The sequence below is a fragment of the Hyperolius riggenbachi genome, chromosome 7, assembly GCF_040937935.1.
Source record: "Hyperolius riggenbachi isolate aHypRig1 chromosome 7, aHypRig1.pri, whole genome shotgun sequence".
Classification (NCBI taxonomy): Eukaryota; Metazoa; Chordata; class Amphibia; order Anura; family Hyperoliidae; genus Hyperolius; species Hyperolius riggenbachi.
Window position 1 is genome coordinate 172,535,752 of NC_090652.1, and position 22,612 is coordinate 172,558,363.

The 22,612-nt window shown below is 45.4% G+C and overlaps 1 protein-coding gene across 1 annotated transcript in view; it reads left to right on the forward strand.

Annotated features, from left to right (window-relative positions):
• Positions 1–22,612, forward strand: part of CARD11 (caspase recruitment domain family member 11) — a 586,831-nt gene that overhangs the window by 326,728 nt on the left and 237,491 nt on the right. The window contains exon 10 of the mRNA XM_068244905.1: positions 9,267–9,315. Coding sequence (XP_068101006.1) covers positions 9,267–9,315 — 49 coding nt within the window. The remainder of the gene's footprint in view (positions 1–9,266; positions 9,316–22,612) is intronic.

A 22,612-nucleotide genomic window follows, 5' to 3' on the forward strand; every position in this document is an offset into this window, starting at 1 on the left:
AAGGAACATAAAAAATCTGGATCCACTGAGGGAGCTCATTTGCTTGATAGGGTAAAGCGCCAACAAAGGCTTTGGATAGCATGGGCCTATGAATACTGGGGAACTGTTGACGACTTGAGGAAGAGGCATGGTTTAGGCCGGGGGTCCCCAACCTTTTTTTGAGCTAAGGACCACTTGCATGTAAGACAGTCCATCCATGGCCAGTGGATTGGGGGGGTTACCGGTGGGGCGGGGGGCTTGGGGGGAAGGGGGGGTGTTTCCACTATCAAAGATGCACACTCATTTGCTGCATTTTCTTCTGTGTGTGTTTGTAAATATAAAAATATCTGACATCTAGGTGGATGGTGCTGATGTGCTGTACCAGTCCCTCCTCAGGTGAAGCTTGTCCAGCAACTGTTTGGGCAGTATGGGGTCTAGAGTAGCAGGAATCCCAGCTCAATATGGCACAGGCTGCAGCATCTCCTTTACTCCCCCCACAAGCAATGGCATCATTATGTGTATCTGGATGGCACAGTCATCGGGTTCTGCAGAAAGCCACCACAGCCCAGATACACCAGCCTGGTCATACTGCTACTAGTGCGGTGCCCAGACTGTCCCACTTCTGTTCACGTCCCATTATTGCTCCTGAAGTTGCTGCCCCTCCCTCCACCCTGATAGGCTATAGGAGGTGGATGGTGGAAGTACAAACTTCCAAGATGCAGAGGTCAGCCATACAGCCGCCGCACGCTGATCATGATGCTGAGCCGCTTGGTACTGACAGCTGCACTTTGCATGCAGGCTTTGACTGACGGGGCAACTGCGGACCAGCTCACAAGAGCCTACGGCCTGGCATTGGGCCACGGACCGGGGGTTGGGGACCCCTGGTTTAGGCCACTAACTTAAACTCACTTTTGATGATACAGACAAAGTAAGTGATTGAGTAGTACTATTCATTAAAACGGCTTAAATTTAGCATGTGGTGTGTGACCTATACTAATTACTGTTATTTGGGGAGAGTGATTTACCAATATTAGAGAGCTTGGGAAAGGGAAACTAGGATAATGCTAGATGACACTCAAAAAGACAATTTTGAGGAATACAGACACACATTCTCAATTAGGACCCCCAAAAAAGCTATTTTAAAATTATGACCCGCTGGTATAGAACCCCAGATAAACTAGCTTATATTTTTAAGAAGGGGAGGATAGGTGTTGCAGGGGCTGTGGAGACAAGGGTTCTCTCCTACATCTTCTCTGGTTATGCCCCAAGATTACCGGGTACTGGCCAAAGGTGTTGAAGGTATGAAAAAAAGTTTCAGCTCAGAAGTTGGAGGACTCACCCTGTTGCACCCTTATACACCTTATCAAGAAGTATAAGAAAACAGTGGTACCCTACATGCTGAACCCAGTCAAAAGCCTAATGCCAATTAAATGGAAATCTATTATCTCCTTACGGTAAGGGACTGGTTTGAAAAACTGAACACAGTACAGCGTATTGAGGAATGGATGGTGGTCTGGATGGACTATAAAGATTCTAAAGAATACGTCTTAATTTTGATACATGAGATACATGTCTTAATTTTAAACGCACTTTCTTTTCTGGCACTTGATTCAAGACTTGACTTCAAATGCCACCGGTATGATGTTTGTTTTTATGTGTATTTGGTTCTTGTTGCAACATGTTATGTTGCACCAGTATACGTGTAAAACTACTTAGTCCTGGTCAGTATCTGACCTTCAGGCAAAAACAAATAGAATTTCACTGGGTCTCAATAATGCAACATGCATATCCTTGCCTGATAGTTGAGATATTCAAATTAAAAGGTTTATATGCATTATTTCTACAATATATTGTCAATGCTGTAGTACATAACACTTTGTCCCTGCGTGGGCTTGTTGAGAACTAAGTGCCTTGACTGTAGATGTTATATAACCTTTCTGAAAAAAAAAATATGTTACAAAAAAGAGAGAAAAAATTATCGGAAGAGGGTCTTGTGACCAAAACTGGCAGCATAAACTGTGATGTTACATAGTTACCGTACATAGTTATTTTGGTTGAAATAAGACACGTCCATCGAGTTCAGCCAGAGAACAAGTACAAAACCAGCCTGCTCCCTCACATATCCCTGTTGATCCAGAGGAAGGCGAAAAACCCTTACAAGGCATGGTCCAGTTAGCCCCTGAAGGGAAAAATTCCTTCCCGATTCCAGATGGCAATCAGATAAAATCCCTGGATCAACATCATTAGGCATTACCTAGTAATTGTAGTCATGGATGTCTTTCAGTGAAAGGAAAGCATCTCAGTTAGTAAGCTAGTGTAAAAGGTGTTTTTGAAAGTCAGTGCTTCTATATAGACAGTGTTCAGAAGATGATTGCACTCCAATGGAAAAAAATACAATAAAATTGCAGGGGTTTGCAATCCTTGCTTTGCCAATTCCAACCAAGTAATAAACTGTGCTCTAAATCCAGTTATCTCCCATTACAAAGGTATAGTAGAATAGCCCTGCAGAAAGCACTACAAACTGCACATAGTGCTTAATACAGTTTTAAACACTATGCGTGATTTTCATTGCTTTTTGCAGTGCCACTAAATACAAATGAACAACAAACAACCCCAGTGAAGCTGGGGCAAGAAGCAAGAGCAGCCTGAGATCTGAAGAATATAATCAAGGCCAATTGGTCAGAACAGGAGCATAGGATGCATAGCACAAACGCAGCAGCGGGTGCCAGTTAAAGTCAAGCTCTAAGGGCTTGTTCACACTGTAGGCGTTTTTGTTATTTTTTAAGCGCGGGCGATTTTTCAAAATCACCCTGAAAGCGCTTACACAATGATTCTCTAAGAGATAGTTCTAAGCGGTTCGTTTCCGATCCATTTAGATAAGTGGTGCTTGAACCATTTTTGTGGGGATTACGCCTCAATACAAAGTATAGGAAAAACGCGAAACGCTCACAAAACCGCTTTGTGGAGCGATTATAATACATTGTATTTATTCTTTTCCGGATCAAAGAGTTCACTTCCTGACTCCTTCCTGACACTTCAAGAAAAACGCCTCAAAATAAACCCATCGCGGACGGACACGAGAGCCGAAAGCAATGTGAACGAGGCCTTACAGAATTCTGGATTGAGTGGAGTCTTTAAAGCGGACCTGAACTCAGAATGTTCTTTCTGCTCTCAGGCTAATTTCACACCAGGACGTTGCGTTAGATGGGGCGTTAAGGTCGCATAACGTCCCCCTAACGGAACGCCTGGTGGTGCTGGATCTGGACGTCAGAGTGAGCCGCGTTGTGCAGCTCACTCTGGCGTCAGTGATGCCGTGATGCGCACTCTTGTGCGCATGCGGCATCACGTAGTCCCGCCAGCCAATCGCCGCACAGAGCGGCCGCTCCAGGAAGTAAACACTGCACGTCACAACGTGCAGTGCATATTAATTAGCCATGTGCCTGGCCGCTCTCCGCTCCTCCACAAGATTACTGAGCATGTGCGCACAGTCTAACGCGGCTCAGCCGCGTCTAAAGTACTGCATGCAGTACGTTGTCTTGTGACGCAGCGTTACAATGTAACGCAACGTGGGCACTGTGAACAGCCCCATTGATTTTTCATTACTGTGCGGTGGCCTGCGTTACAGGCTGCTCAGGGGCGTAGCAATAGGGGTTGCAGAGGTAGCGACCGCATCGGGGCCCTTGGGCCAGAGGGGCCCCGAAGGGCCCTCCCTCAACTACAGTATTAGCTCTCTATTGGTCCTGTGCTCATAAAAATAACTTCAATAGATACTTTTAATAGTGGTAATCCTTAACAAACTGTTTCCCATCCTTTTCTTGCACCTCTGACACTGTAGTTGCCATTGGCAGGTTTTGGTGCGCCGTATCAATTGTTACGTATAGAGTGCTTGGGGGGGCCCCATTGTAAAACTTGCATCAGGGCCCACCGCTCCTTAGCTACGCCACTGAGGCTGCTCTAACGTGCGCCTGTAACGTCCCACTGTGAAACCAGCCTAAAAGATACACAACAGCATAATAATCTTTAATCAAAAAACATTTCTTTGTTACAGCTGATACAAATCCTGCAATAAATCTGCACTGTTTCTACTTCCTGATTCATGGAAGCAGACATATTGTTAACATCCTGTGCTTTCAAATGAGCTTATCCGCCATCTCTGCCTTGGCAGTCAGGTGACACAGGGAATAGATCAAATTACAACTTGTGATTAGACACAAATGAGGGCGAATTAAACAAGCTAAACTCTCTAAATACATACAGGGTGCATTTCTCTCTGTTTTCCTTCTGTCCTGTGCAAGAGTTCGGGTCCACTTTGAAAAAGCTGTCCGTAAATACCTTATTAGGACCCATTCACACTTAAAAGTGGCAAAACGGTAGCGCTTATCGCTACCGTTTTGCACGGGTGATTTTACCGTGATTGGCGCGGTAAAATCCCTGTACACTCTTTTATAAGCACTGCATTGCGATCGCTCCTGAATCACGGCAAAATGCTGCAGGGAACACATTTTGCGATTGCTGCTAATCGCGAAACACCTGCAATCGGCGACAATTGTGGCAGGGAGATCACTGTCTGCCATAGGTTTACGTTGCACTAGCGCTTTAAAAAGTGCTGGCGCTTCGGCGATTAGCAAGAATCACCCGCTAATCACCTAAGTGAGAACAGGCCCTTACAGTTTGTAGAAAGGTCACCTAATGGTGTGCAGTAGAAGTAGTGCAGTCTAGATGTATAATACCACCTGCAAGATGAGGCAGCTAGCTACAGGTTTATAAACTTTACAAAAGGCTTCTAGATGTACTAATGGACATTAAAAGTGCATGACAATTCAGGTGTACAGTGGCGCCAGCAGGAAGGGGAGGTTAAAACAAGACTGAAAACAGAGGGGCACTACCCACTTATGTTTGGGGGATATTACCTAATTATGTTTGAAGCACTGTTTTATTTTTTACTCTTTTTAGAGGGGGAGACCCTGTTCAGTTATGTGTCTATGTTTTGGCCAGACTGCATTCGTATATCCGGCTAGGTGGGGGGGGGGAACCCCTTCATTGTGTGTGAGGCACACGGTTTCATTATGGTTTAGGGAGCCCTACTTTTTATGTTTGGGGTACAATTCCTTACTGCTTTAAAGTGTACCTGAGAAGTGGTATTATAAAGAGAATATACATACCTGGGGCTTCCTCGAGCCCCCTCTGGCCTGATTGCTTCCATGCTGCCCTCTTCTGCCTCTCCGTTCACTCACAACTGGCCCTGGAAAGTACTCTAGTTGGGGCCAGTTGGTGCAGGCGCAGTCCGGCCAGGTGCACTCCCCTGTCTCGCTCCCGCCGCCGGGAGCGTTCTGTGCCTACTCAGTACTGCGCAGGTGCAGTATGCTCCCAGCGACGTGAATGCAGCAGGAGCGCGCGTGGCCGAGCTGTGCATGCGCAGTTGGACTTACTGGAGCCAATTGCAGGCGAATTGAGAGGCAGGAGAGGATGGCGGGGGAGCGATCAGGCTGGAGGGGGCTGGAGGAAGCCCCAAGTATGCATAATTTCTTAATGACACCCCATCTCAGGTTCCCTTTAAATGTACAATACTTAGACAAAGATAAAGGCAGTTTGTGTATTACCCTTGATAAAGAAGTGGTTAATCTGCTGCAAGTTAACGTGTTTGCTATTTTATTTTTTACTCTCATACACTTGTACTGTGCATTCAACACTCCCTGTTCTGCTACTGAACCAAGAGCATATTACTGAAGTTATTCCTGAAATAGAGATGTAGCGAACGGTTCGCAGGCGAACTTTGGGGGTTCGCGTTCGCCTGGACCAAGCGAACTTTTGCGGAAGTTCGATTCGCCCCATAATGCACTATGAGGGTCAACTTTGACCCTCTGCATCACAGTCAGCAGGCACATTGTAGCCATTCAGGCTACACTAAGCCCTGGAGCCCCCCCCCCCCCCCCATATAAGGCAGGTTTGACGGCCATTACACTCACTCGTGTGCCTGCTAGAGACAGACTAGGGACAGCTGCTGCAGACTTGTTCTCCTAGGGAAAGATTAGTTAGGCTCTTAGTCTTGGCTTGCTCCTGGCTGGGACACCTACCTATGCCTACCTAACTACTGGGGCACCTACTTACCTATACGGGGACACCTACCTACCTACCTATACTAGGGGACCTACCTATGCCTACCTACCTATACTGGGTCTCATACCTATGTCTAGCTAACTACTGAGGCACCTACCTATGCCTACCTACCTATACTGGGACTCCTACCTATGCCTACCTACCTATACTGGGACTCCTACCTATGCCTAGCTAACTACTGGGACACCTACCTATGCCTACCTACCTATACTGGAACTCCTACCTATGCCTACCTACCTATACTGGGATTCCTACCTATGCCTAGCTAACTACTGGGACACCTACCTATGCCTACCTACCTATACTGGGACACCTACCTATGCCTACCTACCTATGCCTACCTACCTATACTGGGTCTCCTACCTATGCCTAGCTAACTACTGGGACACCTACCTATGCCTACCTACCTATACTGGGACTCCTACCTATGCCTAGCTAACTACTGGGACACCTACCTATGCCTACCTACCTATACTGGGACTCCTACCTATGCCTACCTACCTATACTGGGACTCCTACCTATGCCTAGCTAACTACTGGGACACCTACCTATGCCTACTTACCTATACTGGGTCTTCTACCTATGCCTAGCTAACTACTGGGACACCTACCTATGCCTACCTACCTATACTGGGACTCCTACCTATGCCTAGCTATTACTAGGACACCTACCTATACCTACCTACATACAAGAAGATAATAAGGTTGTTGCTTCATTGTGGACAGACCAAATTTGATCAGCTGGACAGTCACTGTTGTTCTATCATTGAGCTACCACAGCCAAGCGACCATATGGGCTTGAAAACCGCCACGGCCTACACTCTCGCCACGGTGGGCACCAGTCCAGCACGGCCGTCACTACGCAAACAGCTGTTTGCGGTGCGTTACACGGTGAGTTTGGTGCGTCAGTGTGAAGCAGAACTCTAATTACACTCCTTGATTGATGTATATGTTACGGCCAGAACCCGAAGTCTGGCCACTTCGGGTTCTGGCCGGTCACAATGCGAAGTGGCCGCCTGATGAGGCCAATGTAGGAAATGCTGCACAATTTCGGACTTTGGCCGGCCAGAACGCGTTCTGACTACATGTGGCCGGCCAAGTCCCGAAGCCCACCTGTGCCGCTGTCCCCCTAATGCTGTGCCGCTGTCCCTCGCTCCGTGTCCTGCTGTGCTGGCCCATTTGCCGTTCTTCCGCTGGCAGCTGTGAGGACCTTCGTCTGCGAGGACCCGGGGCTGCCTATATGCTGCCGGCTGCAGCTGATTTCGCCGCCGCACTTCTCCCCGCTCAGCAAGTAAGTGCTGTCCCCGCTGTGTCCCTGCTGCCGCCTTCCCCCGTAGCCCTCCTCATGCCTCTCCTGCAGGGACCCAGAGCTGGCTGTCCCCGCTGTGTCCCTGCTGCCGCCTTCCCCGTAGTCCTCCTCACACCTCTCCTGCAGGGACCCGGGGCTTGCCTGTATGCTGCTGGCTGCAGCTGAATACACCCCTGCCCTCACAGCTCTCCACATTAAGGTGGACCTGATCTCTTGCACAGGGTAAAAGGAAAACAGAGAAAAGCACCCTGTATGTATTTAGAGCGTTCAGCCTGTCTAATTCCCCCCCCAGCCCCCCAGCAAAGCACCCACAGCCATGTACAGCCCCCCAGCAAAGCACCCACAGCCATGTACAGCCCCCCAGAAAAGCACCCACAGCCACGTACAGCCCCCCAGCAAAGCACCCACAGCCATGTACAGCCCCCCAGCAAAGCACCCACAGCCATGTACAGCCCCCCAGCAAAGCACCCACAGCCATGTACAGCCCCCCAGCAAAGCACCCACAGCCATGTACAGCCCCCCAGCAAAGCACCCACAGCCATGCAAAGCACCAAGCGAAGACCCCCCCATCCCCCCAGCAAAGCACCCACAGCCATGCAAAGCACCCAGCAAAGACCCCCCCCCCCCATCCCCCCAGCAAAGTACCCACAGCCATGCAAAATGCCCAGCAAAGCAAAGCACCCAGAATAGCCCCCCAGCCATGGATCCCCCCCCCCCTCTCATCTGTGACTAATCACTACTGTAATTTGATCTCTCCCCTGTGTCACCTGACTGCCACGGCAGAGCAGCTAATTTTAAAGCACAGAATGTGCATAGGATGTTAACTATATGTCTGCTCCCAAGCAAGCAGGATGTAGACACACTTCAGATTTATTGCAGGATTTGTATCAGCTGTAACTAAGAAATGCTTTTCTTTAAAAAAAAAAGATTATTATACTGTATCTTTCAGAGCAGAGAGGAAGTTCCGAGTGCCATTCATGGTGCTGGACAGGACCCGGGATGTTCCGGGATGTGCGTTTTGGACTTTGGCCGGCTGGCTTTGGCCGTTTCTAGAACTGGCTGGCCAATGTCAGAAATTCCCAGCATTTTGGACTTTGGCCGGCGTCAAATCGGCCAGTTCTAGAAACGGCCGGCCAATTCTAGAATTGGCCAATTTCTGGTTTTGGCCGTAACATATACACATGCAAGATGTTTGAAAGCACTTTAGGCCTGCAATTTAGCATTCAATGTCATTTCTGCCCTTAAAACGCTGCTTTGCGTCACATACAGATTTTTCCCCGGGACTTTGGGCATGTATCCCACTCCGCCATGCCCCCCTCCAGGTGTTAGACACCTTGAAACATGTTTTCCATCACTTTTGTGGCCAGTATACATTTTTCTATTTTTCAAAGTTCGCATCCCCATTGAAGTCTATTGCGGTTCGCGAACTTTTCCGCGAACCGAACCTTCCGCGAACCGAAAATCAGAGGTTCGCGACATCTCTATTCCTGAATGCACTAATGAGGGTAGAAATTAGGATTAGTATAAAAGTACTATTTGCAGTTGTGTACTTTTAGACACAGACTACAAAAACAACTAAGGTCTGATATGAGTTATGCATATGTGCTGTCCAAACTACCAAATGTTACAGAAAGTATATGTACTGTTCGGCTTTTGCAGAGGTTATTTACTTTTGCCCATAAATGTAATATAACCAGAAGGACAACTATAGTAATATGTGAATTATTTGAGTAAATGCTTTAAAAGAAGGTTCCATTGCTTATGTAGTTGCTTTTTCTAAGATACTTATACATATTTCCCCAAAAACATTTTTGTACACATTTTTTAAATTTTTTTTAATATTTCTCTTTTGGTTTTTCAGATTTTAAGGTCAAAGTCTCCAGTTCCTGGCAGGCAAAATGAATATCAAGGTTAGACAGAAATCCAGATGTAAATGTTGCAATACCTGAAAATTATATGCACTATTTGTAGTTTTTGAGAAAATTAATTTTAACGTTACGATGTCACAAAATGATGCATCGGTCCCCTGCAGTGACTAAGTTTCGATTTCAGCGTCTGAGCCAGTCGCCGGCCACTGCGCTTGCAGGAGCGTGATTGAGGATGCGCACGGCCATGAGGCCGGGGACTTGCTCTGTCGCCTAAATTGAAACTTAGTCACTGCGGGGGACCGGAGGATTGTTCCCTGAGGCGCGGGTACAGGGTGGCTGCAGAAGGCTGGTAGAAGCCCCAGGTAAGTGAAACTTTTTTGCCTTTAAATAGCTAAATAACAGTGAGAGACAATCTGAGATAAGGTTTTACTGCAGAAAGGTTGAAAGGGTCATTATTTCTGCTTTGTTTTACAGCTTAAAAGACAGAATGTGATTTCTAACTACAAATATTACAGAATGATGCAATGTTATAAAAAAGCTATATAACTGAAAATAAAAATATGAGACTCTTTTCTCTGCTACTAATGTTCGATCCATATCTGTACTACACATACAATTGATAAGTTTGTTGTTTGTTTGTTTTTTCCTCAGGTTTGCTTTAAAAGACAACTATCAGTAAACAAGTGTTCTAAAATTATAATGTACAAATTAACCACTTGCCGACCGCCCACTACCAATTGGCGGTGGCATAGTGGCAACCCCAGGACCGCGTAACGCCGATCGGCGGCGGCACCTGGGGACTAATTAGCCGTGGATCGCATACACATCCGCCGGCATTAGGCTCCGCCCACCCGTGACGTCAACCCGACGGCTATTTAGAAGCGCCGGCGGGTTGTTAACCCCTGATCTGCCGCTACAAAGTATATAATACACTTTGTAATGTATACAAAGTGTATTATACAGGCTGCCTCCTGCCCTGGTGGTCCCAGTGATCGAGGGACCACCAGGGCAGGAAGCAGCCCCCCTAGTAAGCACAACAGCACACTGATCCTGCCCCCCCCCGCCCCTGATTGCCCACAGCACCCCTCAGACCCCCCCCCCCCTGATCACCCCCTTAGACCACTGTTTGCACCCAATAACCTCCCTAATCACCCATCAATCACCCCCTGTCACTATCTGTCAATGCTATCCTATAGGTTAGGTCCTAAACGCCCCCCCTGGGGGCTCCTGATCACCCCCCATACCCTCAGATCCTCCCCAGACCCCCCCCCCATGTACTGTATACATCTATTCTCCCCTGTAATCACCCACTGATCACCTGTCAATCACCTGTCAATCACCCATCAATCACCCCTTGTCACCACCTTTCACTGCCACCCATCAGATCAGACCCTAACATGCCCCTTGCAGGCACCTGATCACCCGTCCACACCCTCAGATCTCCCACAGACCCGCCCTCAGATCACCTCCCAAGTGCATTGTTTACATCTGTTTTCCCCTCTAATCACCCACTGTTCACCCTTCAATCACCCATAAATCACCACCTGTCACTGCTACCCATCAAATCAGACCCTGATCTGCCCCTTCCGGGCACCCACTTACCCGCCCACACCCTCAGATCGCCCTCAGGCCCCCCTGATCACCTTGCCAGTGCATTGCTTGCATCTATTCTCCCCTCTAATCACACCCTGATCACCTATCAATCACCCCGTCACATACTGTTACCACCTGCTGTCACTGCTACCCATCAGATCAGACCCTAATCTGCCCTTTGCGGGCACATAAACACCCGCCCACACCCTCAGATCGCCCTCAGACCCCCCTGATCACCTCCCCAGTGCATTATTTACTTCTGTTCTCCCCTCTAATCACCCGGACTGATCACCAATCAATCACCCATCAATCATCCCCTGTCACCACCTGTCACTGCTACCCATCATACCCATCAGACCCTCATCTGCCCCTTGCGGGCACCCAATCACCCGCCCACACCCTCAGATTGCCCTCAGACCCCCCTGATCACCTTGCCAGTGCATTGCTTACATCTATTCTCCCCTCTAATCACACCCTGATCACCTATCAATCACCCTGTCACCCCCTGTCACTGTTACCCATCAGATCAGACCCTAATCTGCCCCTTGCGGGCACCCAAACACCCGCCCACAAGATCGCCCTCATACCCCCCCTGATCACCTCCCCAGTGCATTCTTTACATCTGTTCTCCCCTCTAACCACCCACTGATCACCCATCAATCACCCCCTGTCACCACCTGTCACTGCTACCCATCAGATCAGACCCTAATCTGCCCCTTGCGGGTACCCAATTACCCGCCCACACCCTCAGATCACCCTCAGACTCCCCTGATCACCTCCCCAGTGCATTGCTTGAATCTATTCTCCCCCTCTAATCACAACCTAAGACACCCATCAATCACCTCCTGTCACCACCTGTCCCCCTAGCACACCTACCCATCAGATCAGGCCCTAATTTGCCCCGTGTGGGCTCCTGATCACTCGGCCAAACCCTCAGATCCCCCTCAAACCCCTTTCCGATCACCTCCCCAGTGCATTGATTGCATCTATTCTCCGTTCTAATCACCCCCTGAGACACCCATCAATCACCTCCTGTCACCCCCTAGCACTCCTATCCATCAGATCAGGCCCTAATCTGCCCCCTGCGGGCTTCTGATCACCGGGCCAAACCCTCACCCGCCCCACCGCAGTGACAGAATTTTTTTTTCTGATCACTGCTGGTCTCTACGACTTAATTGTGGCTGACACCAACCGTTATGCCACACAATACGCAACCGCCAATCGAAGAAGCTACCATGCCCAGCCTTTTCGGTGGAAACCACCCCAAGTTTCCGAACGTAACATTTTTTGGGGCCTTCTCCTTAACATAAGTCTAGTCAAAAAGAATGTATTGCGGTCTTATTGATCTAAGCACCCAATACATCACATGCCCATGTTCTCTGCTGCCATGTCCAGGTCACGATATGAGAACATCCTGCGCTTCCTGCCCTTAAGTGCCAATACAACCTGTCATCTAAGAGGCCACCCTGCTTATGACCGGTTCCACAGAATTCGGCCCCTCATAGACTACCTGTCATCAAAATTTGCAGATGCTTATCCCCCTGAACAGTCATTTTGAGGCATTTGGTTTCCAGACTACTCCTCACGGTTTTGGGCCCCTAAAATGCCAAGCAGTATAGGAACCCCACGAGTAACCCCATTTTAGAAAGAAGATACCCAAAGGTATTACGTTAGGTGTATGATGAGTTCATAGAAGATTTTATTTTTTGTCACAAATTAGTGGAAAATGACACTTTGTGAAAAAAAACAATAAAAATTAATTTCCGCTAACTTGTGACAAAAAATAAAATCTTTTATGAACTTACCATACTCCTAACAGAATACCTTGGGGTGTTGTCTTTCTAAAATGGGGTCACTTGTGGGGTTCCTAAACTGCTCTGGCATTTTAGGGGCCCTAAACCGTGAGGAGTAGTCTGGAAATCAAATGCCTCAAAATGACCTGTGAAATCCTAAAGGTACTCATAGGACTTTGGGCCCCTTAGCGCACCTAGGCTGTAAAAAAGTGTCACACATGTGGTATCGCCGTACTCAGGAGAAATAGTATAATGTGTTTTGGGGTGTATTTTTACACATACGCATGCTGGGTGGGAGAAATATCTCTGTAAATGGACAATTGTGTGTAAAAAAATAAAAAAAATTGTCATTTACAGAGATATTTCTCCCACCCAGCATGGATATGTATGGGTATGTGTAAAAATACACCCCAAAACACATTATACTACTTCTCCTGAGTACGGCAATACCACAGGTGTGACAAAAAACAAAATCTTCTATGAACTCACCATACTCCTAACGGAATACCTTGGGTGTCTTCTTTCTAAAATGGGGTCACTTGTGGGGTTCCTATACTGCCCTGGCATTTTAGGGGCCCTAAACCGTGAGGAGTAGTCTAGAAACCAAATGCCTAAAAATGACCTGTAAAATCCTAAAGGTGCTCATAGGACTTTGGGCCCCTTAGCGCACCTAGGCTGCAAAAAAGTGTCACACATGTGGTCTCGCCGTACTCAGGAGAAGTAGTATAATGTGTTTTAGGGTGTATTTTTACCCATACCCATGCTGGGTGGGAGAAATATCTCTGTAAATGGACAATTGTGTGTAAAAAAAAAATCAAAACAAATCTCAATTACAGAGATATTTCTTCCACCCAGCATGGGTATGTGTAAAAATACACCCCAAAACACATTATACTATTTCTCCTGAGTATGGCGATACCACATGTGTGACACTTTTTTGCAGCCTAGGTGCGCTAAGGGGCCCAAAGTCCTATGAGCACCTTTTAGGCTTTTCAGGGGTGCTTACAATTTAGCACCCCCCAAAATGCCAGGACAGTAAACACACCCCACAAATGACCCCGTTTTGGAAAGTAGACACCCCAAAGTATTCAGAGAGGGGCACGAGTCTGTGGCAGATTTCATTTTTTATTTTGTCACAAGTTAGCAGAAATGGAAACTTTTTTTTAGTTTTTTGTCACAAAGTGTCATTTTCTGCTAACCTGTGACAAAAAATAAAATCTTTTATGAACTCACCATGCCTCTTAGTGAATACTTTGGGATGTCTTCTTTCCAAAATGGGGTCATTTGGGGGGTATTTATACTATCCTGGAATTCTAGCACCTCATGAAACATGACAGGTGCTCAGAAAAGTCAGAGATGCTTCAAAATGGGAAAATTCACTTTTTGCACCATAGTTTGTAAACGTTATAACTTTTACCCAAACCAATAAATATACATTTATTGGATGTTTTGTTATCAAAGACATGTAGCACAATAAATGTGGACAAAAATGTATATAGAAATTTTACTTTATTTGAAAAATGTCAGCACAGAAAATTAAAAAAAATCACAGCAGCAATCAAATAGCACCAAAAGAAAGCTGTATTAGTGACAAGAAAAGGAGGTAAAATTCATTTAGGTGGGAGGTTGTATGACCGAGCAATAAACCGTTAAAGCTGCAGTGGTCTAAGTGGAAAAAAAGTGTCTGGTCCTTAAAGCGGTTTAAAACTGACAAAATCTTCAACAAAAATGTGTTTTTCTACTTTTTATAACCCATACAATTATCATATTTGCTTATATGAACAAGTATTAATATTCATTTAGATATTATAACTTCCCAAAGTTCAGTTAATTTACTTTGAAAGCTACATAGTACATATCAGGCAGACCGTGCACAGCTTCCTTGAATCACATTTATTTACTCATTGACTATCGTCAGCAGACAGAATGGCACAATAGCAGGTAGACAACATTGATGAAATGGATAAATCTGACCTGTATCGAGGGCGGGTGCGGGAGAGTGACTAGGAGGTGGAAGGACGGCGCGTTGTAAATGCTGCCAGCAGTTATTTCTGATCTGTTTTTCACTTCAGCACTCATCAGCTGAAGTCCTGCACAGCCAGAGAATGTTTACATAAATGTATCAAGTAAAGAATGTGTACACAAGATAAGATTATAAGCTGTTCGGATGCGGGTTCTCCCTGCAGAAGAAAGAGTCAGCCCTGTGATGTAACCCTGTTGCTGTGCTGTTTTGTGCTGTTTTACTAAAAAAAAAAAAACATTGTGTTAGTATATTATATGCTGTAAATAATCTTTTAGAGCAAAGAAGAAATTCTGGGTTATATTCCGCTTTAAAGAGAACCTGTACTGAGTAAAAATATTTAAAATAAACACATGAGGTAACTTCAAATGAACATTACATAGTTACCTTGCCATCAGTTCCTCTCAGAAGTTAACCATTTTCTTCTGACAATAATCCCTTCCAGTTCTGACAATATTTTGTCAGATCTGAAATATGTCAGTTGCTGTCAGTAAAATATCAGTTGCTGTCAGTTATAGCTGAGAGGAAAACTGATGTATGAGGTAATGTCCATGTTTCCCTATGGCTCAAGTGGGCGATGTTACAGTTTAACTGTGTGCTGACCAGAAAGCTGTTATGGGTAATGACCACTTTCAAAATGGAGGACGGAAAATTCCCTTGATCACAGTGAACAAACAGGACGTGGGAGAAGAGAAAGACGCTGAGGAGTAGATTACATGGAAGGTAAGTATGACTTGTGTACGCTTATTTTGACTTTTAAGTTTCAGTTCAGGTTTTCTTTAAGGGGTTTTAAGACTGCATTCCTTAAAGAGAATCTGAAGCGAGTATAAAACTCGCTTCTTCTCTTATATTTAGCAGGGGCATGTGTGCCCCTGCTAAACCGCCGCTATCGCGCCGCACAACGGGGGTTCCTTTCCACCAAATCCCCTCCGTCCTCGCCGGGGATCTCTTCTGCATTGAGGCATGGCTAATGGCCGCAGCCCTGCCTCCACGCGCGTCTGTCAAGCGTATCTCCGCCTCTCCCTTGCCCCTCTCACTCTTCCTTCACTGAGAGGGGCGGGGGAGAGGTGGCGATGCGCCGCTGATAGACGCGCTGTGAGGCAGGGCTGCAGCCGTTAGCCCTGCCTCTAGGAGCAGCAAAATCTACGACCAAGTTGGTTGTAGATTTTGCAGGGGGGGGGGGGGGAATGGGGGGGGTAAAAGACCCCCGTTGTGCGGCGGGATAGCATCGGTTTAGCAGGGGCACACATGCCCCTACTGAATATAAGAGAAAAAGCGAGTTTTAAACTGCTTCAGTGTCTATTTAAGTGGTTAAAGAGTGCCTAAATTATAAAGTACAGTTTGCTTTAAACCTAATAAGTTGGCAAGATATATAAAATCACACATAATAAATTGTGATTTTCTCACCCCCTAGGGCCCATATTCCACATATGGTCTTGCTATCCCCCCTCCAGTGTGAAATTGGGCCCTGGCATTTTTTTTTTCTTTCCAAACCATAGGTGCAAAGGATGCTGGGGGATTGATGTCATTACTCCATCCCTCGTGTTCATTTGGTCTAATCTAAGCAGGCAGGCAGACATCTGAAGTAAGAATTATAGCAAACAGACAGGATAAGATAGGCTACAGCAGTTCTCCTGTCTCTTCTCTCTCCTGGTCAAATGTTCGGTAAAGTGTTTGATAAAGCTTAGTGAATTGAGGCTAGTAGCCAGAGCCGGGACAAGATCCTCCAGCACCCAAGGCTGAGACACCAAAGTGCGCCCCTCCATCCCTGCCACCCCAGCCATCACACACTGATTGCTATTAGACTAAGAGGCGCCACAGGGCCCACAACCTCCCCAACACCTTAATATCTAGTTATGTGGCTTGCAGTCACTGCCATGTATCCCCTTTTATTATTTCTTTCTGCTTCAAACACAATTCGGAATGACAGCTGAATGAATTCTGCGCCCCCTCCTACACTGCGCCCTGAGGCTGGAGCCTCTCCAGCCTATGCCTCGGCCCGGCCCTGCTAGTAGCCTTAATTCACTAAGCTTTATCAAACACTTTACCGAACATTTGATAATTTAACTCAAAAAGGAGAAGGGTCTCTCTAGGGACATTTGCGCATAAAATATTTATAACAGCAGAAACACACACACACACACACACACACATATATATATATATATATATATATATATATATATATATATATAGCAACAAGAATATATACATATATACATAGCAACAGAAATAGCTCATGTCTTACGCAATATCAGCAAAGACCCTATGTCCAAGCTTAAGTTAAAAATATTATCATATATTGTGCACCCATATGTATGATAATAACCCTATTGTACGTGCATATATCAAATATATCTAGACTAACAATGCATACAAATGTACAAATAGAGCATATTACCCCAGGGAACAGGTAAAATAAATATAGTACAATCAATATAAAAGGCAAGGATGCCTGAGTCTCGAGACCTCAGAAGAGGTATCACTATATTTGAAGTTGTGGGCGTAGCGGGACTCACTCATTGGAGCGAGTGGTAAGATAATAGGGTCAGGGGGTAGTAGAGTAGAGTAGCCATTTACCTTAGGGTGAGTAAAAGTGTCATTAGTCTTGAGCGCCTGTACGCGGCCTCTGCTAGGGGTGGGATTTTAAAAGGCAAATCCACAGCTCGTTAGCCGCGAACGAGGCTGGAAGTGACGCAAACGCGGCTGGAAGTGATGTCACTTTGCGTGGATGCACTGAGCAGTGCAACCACGTCAGAGTATTTTGGGACGCAGGTGTGGAGCGCATGTCCTCCATGTCCTAATGGCGATCGGGGAGGACGTAGTGGAAGGGGCTTCTGGTGCTGTCTGGACTAATGGACCTGCAGTAGCCATTTTTTAGAAGCGTCATATGCTGGGCAGAGGATCAGGGCTAAGTGAAACCTGCAGTCTAGATCTGTGACTGCGTGACTACTAGTAAACATAGTGGACCATCCACAATCTGATTTAGATTTAGAATGCAAAATACATTTATGATACAAAGTCCATATCAATAAAAATAAAAATACATAAAAACACATACAAATTAATAAAAGAGGAGAGATCATAGACAGTATTAAAAGTATATATATATTTATATATATATATATATATATATATATATATATATATATATATATATATATATATATATATATATATATATATATATATACATACACCATACATGTGGATCGGAGCTGGATTATATGTTCTCTTTTAATCACAGTGTACACAATTATTCAGGTGGGTATTTTAGTGGGATTGAAAAGGGCCATGTTAAAAATAATGAAATTATGAATCTAATTGAGAGGAATTTTCTATATATAGTATAGGAGCTGAAGAGGAGAGGCCCCTCCAACTAATATATTGCACTATGAGATTTAGTTTTAAACGAACCATATTAGAGGAAAGCGCTCTAAAGCACCTTTGTGGTTGTGGCAGTTGGCGATACCAGGGAGGATATGGGGCCATGGAAGAAAGGGAAGGGAATTTCTGATAATTGTCCTGATATCTGAGTGGGTGTGGGTGTAGGGGTAAAACTACTATTTATATAGAGATCAGCAATGGGGGTAACCTCTACTATGCAAGGTACTGGGCATGCACTAACACACATAATCAGGACTAGAAAGGGACTAGACTATGATCTAAATCAAGGATCGATAAGGACCACATGAGAAAGGAGGGGAGAGTGGCTGGGGAGAGGGGGAAAGAGGGAGGGATAGGAAGCAGGGTGGGGGAAGAGAGGGTGGGAGAGGGGGGAAGAGAGGGGAGGGGGTGGGTTGGTGGGGTGAGGGTGGTCTCATTTGTCTAGGCAGATGGTGTAAATGAGTGGCCATGAGGGGAGTCATCGCTGGGCCTTTGACCAGTATGTTCTGGTCATTTATTCTTGTCTATGTGTTCACAGATTATGTTCTAAACATATATTCAATACTTCAGGTTGGAGAGTACTAAGCCTGAAGATTCAATACATTTCTCTGTTTTTAAGGGCAATCTGTCTATTCGGTGTCTGATTGGAAATAGGTTCGATGGGGCATATTTCCGTGCCGGCTTCATTGCGGTTGTGATGATTGTTGTAGTGCCTGGAGAGGCCATGCTTGTTGAAACCTTTTTGGATATTCCTTCTATGTTGGCCCCATCTTGTCCGCAGGGATTGTGTTGTACGTCCTATGTATTGAAGGCCACAGGGACAACTGATCAAGTAGATAACATAGTCAGTTGCACATGTCATGTGAGATTCGATGGGAAAAATTTCTCCAGTGTTGTTGGATTTGAAGTCACTCTTCCTTTTCTGTATATTCGCACAACATAGGCAATTTAGTGAGAGGCACTGGTTGACCTTGCCTTTAGCTGTTTCCTTGTTCTTCAGAGTTGTGAACTGCAAATTCTTTACTGTTGACTTTACTTGGGGCTATTATGCTCTTTAGGGTCCTAGCTCTTCTGTAGATGCACTTGGGTTGGGCAGAGAGTTCTGTTTTCAAGAAGGGATCTTTTAGGAGTAATGGCCAGTGTTTTTTCAGGATGTCTCTCACTGCGCCCTGATTGTTCGAGAAACGAATGATGAAGTTTGTTTCTTGAGTCCTTTTTTCACTTTTTGTGTCCCTTCTCTCCAATAGTGTGGTCCTTTTTGTGGTCCTAGCTTTGTTCTTGGCTTCCCTTTTTTTCGGCTGGAGAGAACTTCCTTGAGGAAAAAATCACATGGATGTAACTTATCTGGACTGCCAGAATATTGAGATAATACCACCACTACACCAATCTCAGATGCATCCACCTCTCCAAAAAAATGCTTTCCTGACGTCAGGATGAACCAATACAGGAGCTGAACAGAAGGCTTCTTTCAGCTCCTGAAAGGCTAAAATAGCAGATGAGTCCCACTGGGAGGGATCTGCTCCTTTCTTAGTAAGGTCAGTAAGGGGTGCTACCTTGGAGGAAATGTTTTTGATGAACTTCCTGTAAAAATTAGCAAATCCTAAAAAAACATTGCAGAGTTTTTAAATTGTTTGGCTGAGGCCAATCCATTACTGCCACAACCTTTTTGTTATCCATGGTTAAACCTGTATCAGATATTACATAACCTAGAAGGTCAATCTGATTGGTTTCAAAAACACATTTCTCGAGTTTGGCATACAAATTATTTTCCATACGTTTGGATAATACCTTCCTCACATGATCACAATGTTCAACCGAAGAAGAGGGATACATTATTATGTCATCAAGATAAATGACCATACATTTTCCCAGGAATTCACGAAAAAATGTCATTAACAAAGTCATGAAATACTGCTGGAGCATTACACAACCCAAATGGCATGACCAGATACTCATAATGACCGTCTTTAGTATTAAAAGCGGTTTTCCACTTATCTCCTTCTTTGATACGAATAAGATTGTAGGCACCTCTCAGATCTAATTTAGAAAAAACCTTTGCCCCCACGACTGGAGAGAATAAATCATCAATCAATGGCAAAGGATATCGATTTTTTACCATGATCTTATTCAACCCTCTATGGTCAATACAGGGTCTTAATCTGCCATCTTTTTTCTCGACAAAAAGAACCCTGCACCAGCTGGAGAGGAGGTAGGTCTAATAAAAAAAATTTGTACATTTTCTTGAATATACTCCCTCATGGCTTTGTCCTCAGGACCAGTCAACTTATAAAGACAGTCACGAGGGGGCATAGTTCCAGAATGAATCTCAATAGCACAATCATAAGGTTTATGTGGTGGAAGTTTATCAGCAGCCTGTAAAGAAAAAACATCAGCAAAATCTTGATAAACAGTAGGCAATTTCTCAAACTCAATACTGGTCTGAGCAAGAGTAATTTTTTCAAGACAAGAATCTTCACAGTGTGTGGACCATTTTATCAATTGACCTGACTGCCAATCAAACACATGATTATGTTGTTTGAGCCAGGGCATACCCAGCACCACAGCATAGGAAGGCATATCAAGACAATAGAATTTCAATTTCTCAACATGCCTAGCTCCCGCCAAAACTGTAACTTCTGAAGTAAGAGACAGAGATTGACCCTTTTGTAAAATAGAATCATCAATAGCAGTAATACAAACAGTTTCTGATATTGCAATAGTAGGAAAATGTAGTTGCTAAGCTAGAGATCTCTCCATGAAGTTACCTACAGCTCCACAATCAACAAAAGCAAGACAATTGTGGACAGTTTCTCCATATCTGATGGAGATAGGCAACATAATGCATTCAGATTTAAGAGGAAATACCTGCCCGCTTAGATGAGTTTCCTCAACCTCATCTAAGCGCTGAAGTTCTGGCTTCTTCTTCTTAATTGGACAGTCAAGAGCAAAATGTCCTGTACCCCCACAATAGAAACACAACCCTCATTTTTTCTCTTAGGTTTTTCAGCCACTGGTATCTTAGAGACACCTAACTGCATATGCTCAGGATTGTCAACTGCAGGAGCTGGAGGAACAGATAGAGTTAGTGGAACTGAGAAGGACCAAACAGGTTTCAAAGAAGATGATTTCTCCTGACAATAACAAGATGGATTAACCCTTTCAAGGTATCAGGTACCCCCACTCTGGCTAAAGGTGCCCATACACTCGTCAGATTGGCAGCAGATAGATAAGAAATGCATCTGATGATCTATCTGATGCGTTTTTAGAACATTTTTTACCAGGATAGAATTCCAATAGATTTCAGTTTGAAATCTATTGGAATTCTATCTGATGGCATTTTTTTGCCATCAGATTTCCATTAAGGCCAATGCAAACTGATAAGCAATCTCATCAGATCGACCTAAATTTTCCATCCTGCCAGCTCGATGGAAATCCATCGAAATCGATCGAAATCGGCCATCGATCGGTCGATTGGCCAACCGATTTGCAAACGATCAATCGATCGATCGATCGGGATCGATCGGTCGGCCAGAAAATCAGCTGAGTGTATGGGCCCCTTAACTCATCCTTCAATTGTTCAGATAGGCCAAGCCTGAATTGATGTCTTAAAGCAGCATCGTTCCACAGAGTATCTTCTGCCCAATATCTAAACTCAATAGCATATCCTTCAACAGGCTTTTTCCCTTGACGAAGATTTTGAAGTGCAGATTCTGCATAAGCCTCTTACCACGATCATCATATAATTCAGATAAAGCTTCAAAGAAGGTAGTTGTATTGACAAGGGCAGGGTGTTGTTGTTCTAACAAACGTAGAGCCCAGGCTTGAGGTTCACCTTGTAACAAAGAAATAATTGCCCCAACTTGGATACTTTCATTAGCAAATGTCCTAGGCAGCAAAGAAAAATGTAAATAACAAGCTGTAATGTCCGAGGCAGCTGCGGCAAACAGCACCGCCGCCGCAGCTGCCTCTATGCGGCCATCCGTCCGTTCGGCGTGCAGGACGCCGAGGACGGAACGTTCTCCCATACAGGGGGCTGACATAGCGCGCAGGCGCGCGCATAGACGCGGAGGGGAGGGAGACGGGGAGGAAGCCCGTCAGCTGACCTGCTGGTTGGCTGATGTCAGGGGAGACCCACGGCGCCCAGGATTGGCTGATGAGAGGGGGGCGTGCCAGTGAGGTCTCCTCTGCTTCATAAGCCTCCGGGCTGCATTGCTGCTTTGTCTGTCGTCGTGAATACTTGCATGTGAGCGCGCAGACCTTAGATAGTTCCCTGGTGTTGATGCTACGGATTTCACACCAAGTTAGGAATTATACTCTTGCTTTTGTTATTGTGTGTAGACTAGATCCGGGGTGTTGATACCAAGGATTTCACACCCAGGCTAGGATATTACTATTGAATTGATCTTCTGTGTACGACTCTGGCTAGCACTCTGACTTTGAATCTGTCTTCTGATCTTGTACTTCTGCCCATCTGTCTACCTGTTGCTGAACCTCTGCCTGATTACCGATTACTCTCTTGCCTCACGATTCTATACCGATTCATACC